This window comes from Vulpes lagopus, chromosome 1, assembly GCF_018345385.1.
Source record: "Vulpes lagopus strain Blue_001 chromosome 1, ASM1834538v1, whole genome shotgun sequence".
NCBI classification, from domain to species: domain Eukaryota; kingdom Metazoa; phylum Chordata; class Mammalia; order Carnivora; family Canidae; genus Vulpes; species Vulpes lagopus.
In genome coordinates, this window is record NC_054824.1 from 48,481,688 (window position 1) to 48,495,104 (window position 13,417).

Below are 13,417 nucleotides of genomic sequence, written 5' to 3' on the forward strand. Positions count from 1 at the left end.
AATATTGGGAAAATGCCAGTCCAAAATGTGCTAATTTCAGAGTAGATGCTTTGAAAAATATAAGCCAAGTTCAAATGCATTATTTTTATTCTTTTTTTTATATTTTTATTCTTAACTCATGAATTTACAAATTATAATCTTCAGGATTTTAAACTCTCAATTCAAGCCATCTAAGCATATTGCATTCCCCTCATATGACATATCCCACAATTTTATTATGCACCAATTATGTGTATATAATATGTTCAGTGCTGAAAATTACCAGTAAAGTAATTCTAAACTTCTTCATCTGTTTCCATTCTTTCACTAGAAAAATACATTGGACAAGCTAATCTCAACACCAAGAAACGGAAATAATAAATGTTCAGTTCCACTACTGAAGTACTTACCAGTAAATATCATTTGAAAAACATAATACTTCACTTGCATTTTTTAAAATCCTAAGAACTATCCTAAATTTTAATGATATGAGAATATGGTATGAGTAAACTGAAAATCATCCTCACTCTCCATTATAGTTCTTCTTTTTAAAAATGAAGTAAAAATATTAGGTGAAAGAAATGATACCCAAATTGCCTAGTCACCCAAGGTTTAAAGAGGAGTTAAATCTATATGCCTAAGTAGCATATAGGTGGCAGAGTTAATTAAGTATCCAGCTCTTGGCTTCAGCTCAGGTCGTGAGCTCATGAGTCATGGGATCAAGCCCTGAGACAGGGTCTGCACTCAATGGAAAGTATGCTTAGACTCTCCCCCTCTGCCATCCCCCAACTCAGGCACTCTCTCTCTCCCTCAAATGAATAAATCTTAAAATATATATATATATATATATATGCGCATATATATATATATATATGCGCCTAAGATTCTTCTACATATCTAATAACACCACCCAATAAACAGATCATGGTTTTTTTTTTAACAGATTTCTAGGACTACAACACAGTCCTAAAGAAGTTAATCACTTAGTTGAGAAAACAAGACAGACAAACATGGAAAGTCAAACAGCTCTACAGGGTGGTATGTGTATGACACAGCACCAAACAACAGTCATACAGAACATATTAGAGGAGGAGGAGAGAGGTTTTATTTCAATGATCCAGGCAAGAGGTGGGGATAGTTTGGAAACATAAGTTCTTAGTTCAAACTCTGTGACTGACCAGACTTATGATTTCTATACATTTAGTGAATGCTTCTAAATTTCAGGAGGGAAAGGGAGAGAGATGGAATAAATGGCCCTTAGGGGTTCTTAGCTCTGATATTCCATGATTCTAGCTTATTAAGGTGGCCACAGTGGACATAAAAATGCCCAAGCAGGGGATCCCTGGGTGGCGCAGTGGTTTGGCGCCTGCCTTTGGCCCAGGGCGCTATCCTGGAGACCCAGGATCGAATCCCACATCAGGCTCCCGGTGCATGGAGCCTGCTTCCCCCTCTGCCTATGTCTCTGCCTCTCTCTCTCTCTCTCTGTGACTATCATAAATAAATAAAAATTAATAAAAAAAAAATGCCCAAGCAGGAGCAAAAAATGGTGTAAAGGCAGAGTAATGGGAAATGTGTGGTGTAGGAAGAATAAATATTGATTCCCATATTCTAAGTTTGGGAAACTGACTGAATGATGGCCTAAATGGGAGAAATAGAGAAGCTTAGGAGCTAATGTGGAAGCAGGAATTTAAACTACTGGCACTCACCAACAATAACCAGTACATCCTTTTCAAAGGAAATTGTGGGGTTACAGCTATCAAATTTTAAAATTAATTTCCGCTCTGCCCCTTCCCCTTCTGGAATTACTCAGTCCAAAAGCTTTCAGTTTGTTCAAGCAAATTAGCTATCTGTGCTGAGGAAAAGAGGGCAGCAGAGATGGCCCACTTCAAGATGCCAGCACCTGAGTAGGTCCAAGAAGGTCTTGCCAGAGGAAAGCAAAGAGGCAGACAGTGAAAGAGCCCAAATGGGGTAAGAAAGAGCCTAGGTGAGGAAGACAGTCTAAGCATGGCATCAGGGCCCAAGAGTGGTGAAAAAGGCTATCACACAGAGCAGTGATCCAGAACAAGTTGTTGGGCGAAGAGAATATCCCTGCAGGGGCAGCTCAGCATGGTGTGGAAGCCTAAATATTGTGAGGAGACTATTCCTTTAAGAAAATGGCTTGCTTTGGTGGGGTCAGAGTCCAAACAAGGTTAGAAGGGTGTTTAGGCTATGTAGAACAGCCCAGCACAGGATGTTAGCACACCCTCAGGGGGGTGAAGATGAATTCTACATAGCAAAGGGAGAAGCTGTAGTGGCCAGATGCCATATGACTGGGTTAATTACATATGCATATAAAGCTCAACATTATATTTAACAAAACCTAGGAAGTATTTTAAAAGTTTACATACCTTATAAACTGACTCCGAATCCAAATCCAACTTAGACCCACACAAACTGGGTGATGAAGCAAGAATCTCCTGTTCTCGGAGACTCTTCTCCTCATCACTTATCTAAAAGGAAATATATTTTATACTGTTTAAAAAATTAAAGTTCTGTAAAACAAAGAAATTAAAAGTCTTCATTCAGTTCCAATAAAATACTTTCCTGTTCTAGTATGGATTCTTCAGTTTTATAAAAATGTTAAAATCCTGGTATCTCAAATCATTACTATGATTAAGAAAGCCAAAATATGAAAGAAAAGTTAATTTCAATAAACTTACAAATTTCTGCTCTGCCAATTTCTGAGAACATATACCAAAAGAACAATAACAACAACAACAAAACACACAAAAGGCACTGCAGTAGGAAAGAAATTATAATAAAAACTCAGGTTAATATAAACTAAAAAGGAGGGATCCCTGGGTGGCGCAGCGGTTCGGCGCGTGCCTTTGGCCCAGGGCGCGATCTTGGAGACCTGGGATCGAATCCCACATCGGGCTCCCGGTGCATGGAGCCTGCTTCTCCCTCTGCCTGTGTCTCTGCCTCTCTCTCTCTCTCTCTGTGACTATCATAAATAAATAATAATTAAAAAAAAATAAAATTAAAAAAAATAAAATTAAATAAACTAAAAAGGACCATAATCTCAATTCAAGAGTTAATTTATTAAAATACATATTTGCAATTAAAAGTGGTTTAACTATTTCTCAATTTTCTAGCCATATAAAACAACTTCAAACTTAAAACATCAGCTTTTCTATAGGAACGCCTATAGATCTACTATCTCAGACCGATTACATCTTTAAAAATAAAAAGATTGATCTGACTAGAAAAAATTTCAAAATTCTACAGAGAAAAAGAAAAAAAAAATCTGTAAATGAAGATAAAGTATAAACTAAACACTGAGGAATAGATTTATATCATTTAACACCCAGGTTACTCTCAAAAAAAAACCCCAGGTAGTAGTAGGATGTACATACTAGTAATCTAAAAGCAAAACAATGGACAATAATCACAGAAGTGACAAAAATAAAAATAAATTAAAAGTCTACTCTTTTCTAACTGTCAAGATAATCAACAGCCGTTGTAGCTTTCCTGATCACTTTTATAGTATTCTACATTAGTTAGGATTGGCTAGGTTATGGTGCAATAACAAATTTTAAAACTTTTAGTGGCTTAACAAAAAAAATGGTATTTTCTGCATTTCTGCATGTCCACATGGGCAGTGAAGAAGCAGCAGCAGGAAGGAGGAATGTTTCACCACCAGTGCTTCTCACCAAGCAACCAGATGGCTTAGGGAGGCTCCAATCTCCTACATGATAGAAGGAACATGAATGGCAAACTGGTTCTTCGTAAGAGTTACACAGGTCAATTCCACTCACATGTCATTGACAAAAGTATATCATATAAGCATGCTATCTTCAAAGGAGCCAAGAAGTAGAATTCTACTTTGCCAGAAAGAAGAGAACCCAAATTTACTTGTGAACAGTAAGTATCAATGATTACTGCAATCCATTCTCCTAGTCACCAATTTACAGTTAACTGAACTTATGCTACAAAATACATTCACTCCTATCACAAGTGAGACAATCTAAAAAGTTCTATAAAGTAATGGGCCTTAATCTCAAAGTTCAGTCAGCATCTGTGGATAATGCTTGATAGTCCCTATATTAGAAGACGATAAAGCTCTTGTTAAAGATGAAGTACCCTCTCCACTTAGACACACACACACACACACACACACACACCCCACATACACTCAATTAATAGTGTGATAACACTGGCAGAATGACCATGGTAAACATTCCTATTTAGAAAAGGGCAGGTGGGGGCGCCTGGGTGGCTCAGTCGGTTACGAGTCTGCCTTCGGCTCAGATCATGATCCCAGGGTCCTGGGATTGAGTCCAGCATCTGGCTCCCTGCTCATTAGGGAGGCTACTTTTCCCTTTCCCAGACTCCCTCACTCCCTCTGCCCCTCCCCCAGCTCGTGCACATGCTCTCTCAAATAGTCAATAAATAAATAAATAAATAAATAAATAAATGCATCTTCTTTAAAGCACAGATTAATATATATAAACTCAAGTTCAAATGAAAGTGGAGTATCTAACAAGAGATCCCACTGCTCAAATGTCATCTGTGAAATCCCAAGCCCTCAACTTGTAAGGTGGTCTCCGAGTCAAATACCCCAGACACCTGGTAGAAGCAAACTCAAATCTTTTATCTGAAGGAAAGCACATTCCAGTATACCTCAAAGGATTCCTACAAACTCATCCTCAAATACAATATCAAGCATACTGTATTTTATAATAAAGTCCACATTAAAATATCACTTCATGAGCAAAAACAAGAAAAAAAAGACTGAAAGTGTACAGATAACAACTATGTTATCATCTGTATGTTAAAAGGCAAATGTGATGATAGTTGTATGAATGGGAAACTATAAAAAGTGACTTGTGAAAAAGAGAAACAGACAAGAAACTCAAGAACAGAAATTTAAAAGTCAGTGGAATCATCAAAAAATGCCTTAAACAGGATGCCTTGGTGGCTCAGTGGTTAAGTGTCTGCCTTTGGCTCAGTGCATGATCCCGGAGGATCACGTCCCACATAGGGTTCCCTGCATGGAGCCTGCTTCTCCCTCTGCCTTTCTCTCTCTCTCTCTCTCATGAATAAATAAAATCTTTTTTTAAAAAAAAGCCTTAAACAATGCCCTACTCTCTAGGACACTGAAGGACTTAGGCAGGTATGAACCAGAAGTTTATCAGCCTTCATGTGAATCAATATAGTCTTCCAAATAACTGCCCACACATCTCCAGCACACAAAATAACAAAACACACAGAAATAAGACTCCATAAATGAGAATCAGATAGATAAGACCAAAAAACAGGTAAAGACTGAAAAATAAAATTGTCATTATTCACAGATTATATGATTAGTATTCTTAGAAACTCAGGAAAAATCCACAAATAATTAGACCTACTGACCTAATTAAAAAGATTTCTGAATACAAGGTCAAATACAGAAAAACCATTTGTATTTCCATATGTCAGCAGCCAGGTTCAATAATGGATTTTTTTTTAAGGCTCCCATCACAAGATTAAAACTATCAAATACTTAGGAATAAATCTAACAAAAGATGTGCAAGGCCTCCGCAAAGAAACTATAAAACCTTCCTGAGGGAAACTGAAGAAAACTAAAATAACAGAGATATGCCACAAACATGTGCCAGAAGATCAAATATTACAAATGTACCAATTCTCCTCAAATTGACGTATAGATTCAATACACTCTTAAAATCAGAATAGCTTCTTCATCTGTGTGTGTGCATTTACAAGTTGATTTTAAATGTATATGTATATGCAAAGGATCAAAAATAGCCAAGACAAAAGAAAAAATTTTAGAGGAGCACCTGGGTGGCTCAGTCGGTTCAGGGTCCGACTTTTAAACTCAGCTCAGGCCTTGATCTTGAGGTCATGAGTTCAAGTCCCAAGTTGAGCTCCATGCTGAGTGTGGAGCCTACTTAAAAAAATAATAATAAAAATTAGAAAAATGGGATCCCTGGGTGGCGCAGCGGTTTGGCGCCTGCCTTTGGCCCAGGGCGCGATCCTTGAGACCCGGGATCGAGTCCCACGTCGGGCTCCCGGTGCATGGAGCCTGCTTCTCCCTCTGCCTGTGTCTCTGCCTCTCTCTCTCTCTCTGTGACTATCATAAGTAAATAAAAATTAAAAACAAAAAATTTAAAAACAAAAATTAGAAAAAAACATAATCCAACAGAAAAATAAGTAAAAAACATGAAACAGGCATTTTACAAATGAGAAAATTTAAAGGCTTAATAAATATATGAACCTCAACCTCCTTAGTCATCAAGAAAGTACAACTTAAAACTATAGTGGAAAAACTCCACAATATAACACTACACAACAATCAGAATGATTAATCTATATACATTGGGGGACAAAAATGTTGGTGAAAGTGTGGAGGAATTGGAGCTCTTATATATTGTTGGTATAAATGGTCCACTTTTTCCACTTTCAGCACTTTCTCTTTTTTTTCTTTTCTTTCAGCACTTTCTTATAAAACTAAAGATATCTGCCCTATGACTCAAAAATCCCACTCCCAGGAATTTACCCAAGAAAAATAAAAATATATGACCACAAAAGGGACTTACTTGATCCCATTTATATAAAGTTCTAGAACAGGCAAAATTTAATGTGGTAGAAAAATATTTGAATAGTGGCTGCCTTTTGGAGAACAGGAACAGGGATTTTCTGGAGCATGAGGAAACTCTCAGGGTTGATAGTAACATTCTGTACCTTGGTAAGTTTGAGCTGCACACGTTTATGCATTTGTCAGAACTCATGAATGGTACACTTAAAGAGTTGTGCATTTCATTGTATGTAAGCTTTACCTTAAATGAAGAGAACTGTTAACCAATATTGAACTCTAGCTTTTTTTCTGTGCTGACAGTGCTCTTGCGAACATGGTGAATCCTCCTAAAACCCACTGGAACTTCTGCAAGAAGTATGGTAAGCACCAACCCCACAAAGTGACACAGTACAAGAAAGGCAGAGAGTCTCTTTATGCACAGGGAAAGCACCATTATGACAGGAAGCAAAGTGACTAGGTTGGGCAGACTAAGCTGATTTTCCAGGAAAAGGCTAAAACTACAAAGATTGTGCTGAGGCTTGAATGTGTTGAGCCCAACTGCAGATCTACGAGAATGCTGTAAGAGATGCAAGCGTTCTGAACTAGGAAGAGATAAGAAACAAAAGGGTAACTGATCCAGTTCTAAGCTTCATACTTTGTTGTATTATGAAGACAATAAAAACTTGAGGTTATATTCAAACAAGCATTGAATTCTAGTTAAGGATATGCAGGCTGTAGTATCTATTTGGTGGGAACTATACTGATTTCCATAACTTTGAAAGGACAGCTATAGGAATAGAAATAATAATACAAATATGGTAAACTGTAAGTTGTAGAATCTATGTACTGAGTACATACAGATATTCACTGTAAGATTCTTTCAACTTTTCTGTATGCTTGAAACTTTTCCATTATAACTGGAGACAAAATGACACAATGAAGATACTATTATACACTCATTCGAACTAAAATTTAGTTGGGACAATACAGATGAGAGTATAGAGCAATGGGGCTCTCATAACCTACTGACAGGAGTACAAATTTGTATGAACATTTTAGAAAATCTGGCATTACCTCATAAGTTGAAAGTAAACATATCCCATGACCTGGCAATATTTCTCTAGTATATATACTAGAGCAGAGATAAGAAAACTTGTTCTAGGGTCACCTGGCCTAGACTTGTTCTAGGTCGCTCTAGCTCAGGGTTTGAGTGTCTGCCTTTGGCCCAGGGCATGATCCTGGAGTCTCCGGATCGAGTCCCGCTGGCTCCCTGCATGGAGCCTACTTCTCCCTCTGCCTGTGTCTCTTACCTTCTGTGTCTCTCATGAATAAATAAATAAAATTTTTAAAAATAAAATAAAGATTCTTCTTTAAAAAAAAAGAAAGAAAAGAAAACTTGTTCTAGAAAAGGCCCAACAGTTAAAATTTTAGACTTTGCAAGCCACAAGGTCTCTTTCACAAGTATATATTTTGTTGTTATGTCAAGAAAATAGCCATATGTAAATAAATGGATATGGCTATATTAATACAACAATATATTTATAGACTCAAGCTTACATTTCTCATAATAATTTTCCTTTGATAACAAATGTTATTCTTTTAATTTTTTTCAACTACTTAAAAATGTAAAAATCAATCTTCACTCACAAGTTATGCAAAAATAGATAGCAAAGAGAATTTAGCAGAAGGGCCATATTTTGCTGAGCCCTACCTACCCTAGAGCAACAGATTATATTTACCTAGAACGTTTGTTAAAATACAAACTGCTACACTCCATTCCTAGAGGTTGATTCATAATCTCTGGAACAGGTCCCAAAAACATACATCCCTAACAAGTTCCCAAGTGATGGGAATGTTCCAGTTATCAGACCACTGACCTAGAGAAGCATAAATACAAAGAAATATGAATAAGCATTATTCACAAAATCAAAAAGCAACGTTATTCATAACAGCCAAAACTAAAAACCCAAAAATGCATCAAAAGCAGAATAAATGTAGCATACCCATAGTATAGACTATGGCATAGCAACAAAAATAAACTTCACCTGATAGGCGTATGTTTTTAAGATTAGCACAATAATCCAGCTATAAAATAAAACATCTCTTTGTTCCACTTATATAAAGTTTTGTGTTAATAAGGAAATTTATACTGTTTAGGAATGAATACTAAGGTGGTCAACTCAAAGGAAAAAGATAAGGAAGCGATTACCACAAAGTCAGACAGACTCCAGTGGTTTCCTCTGAGGGAGAAAGGAGACAACTGGTTGAGAAAGAGCACAAGAAGTGTGAAGAGTACTAATAATGCTTTATTACTGGATAACAGACTTAATAATAATCCATTAAACTGTATGTTTTTGTTTGATATATTTTTCTAGATATGTGTTATACTTCTTACTTTTTAAAACATTTTAAAAGTGAAAAAAGAACTGTTATAATAAAATATAATTCAGTCAGTAAAATTCTTCTTAAAATTATGAATATTTATGATTACTCTGATAGAAAGATATCCATGAAATTCTGTTAAGGTAAAAATAAGGTAATACAATTAGATGAGAGCAAATTAAAACAAATCTTTAAGAGATTCCATGTCTGGGTTTGTGTATACGTTTGTATGTGGGGGGAAGTTTAGACCAAGTAAAATTGTGTAACTCTGGATAAAGGGATTACAGATCATTTTTATTTTCTTCCTTACTATTATTAAATTTATTCCTTACATATTTCATGAATGTTATTAGAATGGAGTTTTTTATTTCAATTTCTAATTGTTCAATGCTTTCTTGCATATCCTTTTTACTTTGTTCTTTTACTTCAAAATTAAAGAAACCACTGGCTAGATTAAGTATAAAAGTGATGCTACAGAATCACCACTTTTGGCATGCCAAATGATTTCTATATTTACCCAAATCTGTTGAATCTAAGACTAATGCTGCTTAACTACTAGTATTAGTTAAGCTTCTCTTTCTCTGTATTTCCCTGAAAGGTAAAAATCCAGCATATTTTGAAAACTTCCTTTAAAGGAAATCTTATCGAGAAAGATATTATGTTGCAGAAATTAGAAAAAAAAAAACACTCTGTTGAAGTGAGGCTAGGCCCAAAGGATACCCATCCAACCCATCATCACTCCATCCCCCACTACTGTGGCCCATTTCTAAAGGGCACAGGCAGAAAAAGCCTACAAAATAGTTAAGGATATGCACAAATCATACTATGAAAAGAATGATGGCACTACTACTGAAATAGAATCACTGGCTGGTGGACAACTATCTCACCACTGTGTAATGGCTTAAAATGTTTGCTCACCAGCTGTTATATGAAAGTCAAAGTACAGCAAAGAGAAAGGCAGTCTAGGTGTGTGCAGCAGTAAACTATTAAAAAGCCAATGGGGCTGAGACCCATGCATACAATCTAGTAGTTACACTAGTTTATACTATCTCACGTAATCACACCAACAACCCTACAAGGTAAATATTATAATTTTAATTTTACAGCTAGTTAATAGAAATAGAAATGAAATTGGATTTCCAACTAAGATTGAGTTCACAAGGCCATAGTCTCCAAATAAACAAAGTAATACTTTAGAAGAGAGTTGTACATGTAACATCAAAAGAGAGTCAACAATTAAAATTTTCAACGCAATTCTTTTTTTTTAATTTTTATTTATTTATGATAGTCACAGAGAGAGAGAGAGAGAGAGAGAGAGAGAGAGGCAGAGACACAGGCAGAGGGAGAAGCAGGCTCCATGCACCGGGAGCCCGACATGGGATTCGATCCCGGGTCTCCAGGATCGGGCCCTGGGCCAAACGCAGGCGCCAAACTGCTGCGCCACCCAGGGATCCCCTTCAACCCAATTCTTTTTTGGTAATGAACAGGATAAAAATACAAAAACTAAAAATGTAATATAACTAGATGTCACAGTAAGTTTTATAACTAAAAAATTTAAAGAACATCATTGCACAAATTAAACAGCACAAATCGACACTCATTCTACAGTGCTGTAAATTTAGCAATAGCAAATATTTTCCTAACATCAGATTATTCTGCTTCAGCATTTGTTTTGTTCATATATATCTCTGCCTATTTAACTGACTATCTACCTTATCCTTTGCACTCCATAAGGGAAATGCTTTTAAACTTAAATGCACCACCAGATACACACTGTAGAGCAAAGGTAGCTACATTTTAGACCAGTTTTAGGGTCAAACTGTAATTCTCACATAGCAACTAATAAAGTAAGAAACTAATCAGGAAGATATGGATGAAAGGAGAAGAAATATTAACATCCTCATGGAAGTTTTTATTATTTTTAAGTGAATTTCCAATTGGAAATAGAAAAGATTAAATACAAAGATGTATTTTGAATTTGCCTAATGAATACTTATTTGAATTTATTTTTTTTAATTTTTTATTTATTTATGATAGTCACAGAGAGAGAGAGAGAGAGAGAGAGAGAGAGAGGCAGAGACACAGGCAGAGGGAGAAGCAAGCTCCATGCACCAGGAGCCCGACGTGGGATTTGATCCCGGGTCTCCAGGATCGCACCCTGGGCTAAAGGCAGGCGCTAAACTGCTGCACCACTCAGGGATCCCACTTATTTGAATTTAAATAAAATTCTAACATACATGCCTGTTCTCCCCACCATTAAGATAATCACAACTGAATGCATACACTGTTTTTTACCCAAATAGTTTTGATTGAATTGCCTGACAAAACTGAAGTTCAGGTATGCTACTCCACCATGGCCCTTTGATAATCACTAATTATAGCAACAAATACTCCAAATACTCTTTGGGGTTCGAACTAAACAAATCTCACAGCAATATATAATGCTAATACTTCTCCAAAGTAATATAGTATCTCCTCTTTCCCTATACTCAGCTCAAATATTTGTATTAACAATATATAGGTGTTTAGAAGCAATTAACTGCTTACCTAGTAAATATCAGGGAAGCAGTGAAAGCACACCTTAATGGTCATAAATGTAATAAGTTATAACTTTACTTATTCAAATAGTCTTTCACCTTAGAATTAAGACTAAATTTTTTTTATTCAAAAGTTTTTAAATTAAAGACTATAGAGTATTAAAGAACCTAATAAAGAGGCACCTGGCTGGCTCAGTCGGTAGAGTATACTACTCTTGATCTCAGGTTCATGAGTTCAAGTCCCACACTGGGTGTAGAGCTTACTTTAAAAAAATAATAATGTAATTAGATTTTCTTTCATCGAAATGCACCCTCCCAGGGGTGTCTGGGTGGCACGGTCAGTTAAGCATCTGACTCTTGGTTTCAGCTCAGGTCATGATCTCAGGGTGGTGAGCCTGAGCCCTACTTTGGGCCCCGGACTCAGTGCAGAATCCGCTCAAGATTCTTTTCCCTCCCCTTTTGCTCCTCCCTCTGCTATGCTCACACAAGCTCGCTCTCTCTCTAAAATAAATAAAATCTTCAAAAAACTTTTTTTTTTTTTTTTTTTTTTTTTTAGTTTTTATTTATTTATGATAGTCACAGAGAGAGAGAGAGAGAGAGGCAGAGACATAGGCAGAGGGAGAAGCAGGCTCCATGCACCGGGAGCCCGACATGGGATTCGATCCGGGGTCTCCAGGATCGTGCCCTGGGCCAAAGGCAGGCGCTAAACCGCTGCGCCACCCAGGGATCCCCAAAAAACTTTTTCTAATTAAAAAAAAGAAAGAAATGTACCCTCCCAAAAAATAGAGAAAAAAATGCCTACTCTTGCTTAGATTAGAAATAATGAATAAAATTCTAAGGAATTCGATGTATTTCTAAATCACTCACCCAAAATAACCAGGTGCATTCCAAATGACAAGGCACTCTATCTAAAATTCATGTCAGAGCTTGTCTTATAGCCTTTCAGTAAATACAGTTTTTCCTTTGTGAATTAAAAAGTTCATCCATTTGTCACACACATTCTAAATCTTCATTTATCAATTTAGTTATAACCAAAATTTAAATGGCCAAAGTAAGAAAACTCACCAAAAAATACAGGATGACTTTACAAAACTTACTTAATATAAACTGCTACTGACTTGATTATTTCAAATACCTTAAATACCCTTGGGTATTCTCTTCTGTTTTCTGTATAAAAACTACTGGGAAAATATGAGCACATTTCATTTCCTCCAACTCCCTTAATGAAGTTACCTACTGCATGCCTAGAAAATACCCACCCTCTAAAAGAGCAAGACAAGATTAAATGGCTTCTTGCTTCTACTAATGTAAGAGACTAAAAACAGATATAGTGAAACAATTATAAAAGCAGAGTAAGACAGTGGAAAATATATAGTCTTTAATGCAAAAGCCTGAGTTCAAATCTGAGGTTAATTAACCTCTTCACACCTCAGTTTCTTCACCAGTAAAATTAAGAAAATAATACCATTTCACATAGCTTTTAAATAAAATAGAACATGAAAGGTGCCTAGCATAGGGATAGCAAATAACATGCCCTTAATACATGGTAAATATTTATTATTACTATCACTAATGTTTACAGATTACATTTAATTAGTTTGTTTTCCAGGCACAAATTGAAATGCTTCCTGCAACTAAACTGGTTTCTATAAACTTGTCATTTTATTAAACAAACATAGGACTGGTCTTTAGGGGGTATTCAAAATAACTAATAAAGATCACTGCAACATCTTACAATCAAGGCGTATCATGTTTCACAAAATAAACATCTTCCTGAAAAAAGGTATATAGACGAACTCTTCTAAATGGAATCACATTTCCTGAGTAACTTACATTACTATTCCAGAGATGCTCAACCTTCACTCTGATTAATTTTCAATTAGCAAAGACCCTGAACACTGGAGCTTTGAAGTTCTTCTCTTTCCACCACTACTCACAATTCCCCACAGCTCAATCCCTA

The 13,417-nt window shown here is 36.2% G+C and overlaps 1 protein-coding gene across 2 annotated transcripts in view; it reads right to left on the reverse strand.

Moving 5' to 3' along the window:
* PRIM2 (DNA primase subunit 2) overlaps positions 1 to 13,417 on the reverse strand; it is a 308,059-nt gene that overhangs the window by 240,489 nt on the left and 54,153 nt on the right. For both annotated transcript variants that reach the window (XM_041722454.1, XM_041722461.1), the window contains exon 6: positions 2,367 to 2,468. In XM_041722454.1, the coding sequence (XP_041578388.1) occupies positions 2,367 to 2,468 (102 nt within the window). The remainder of the gene's footprint in view (positions 1 to 2,366; positions 2,469 to 13,417) is intronic.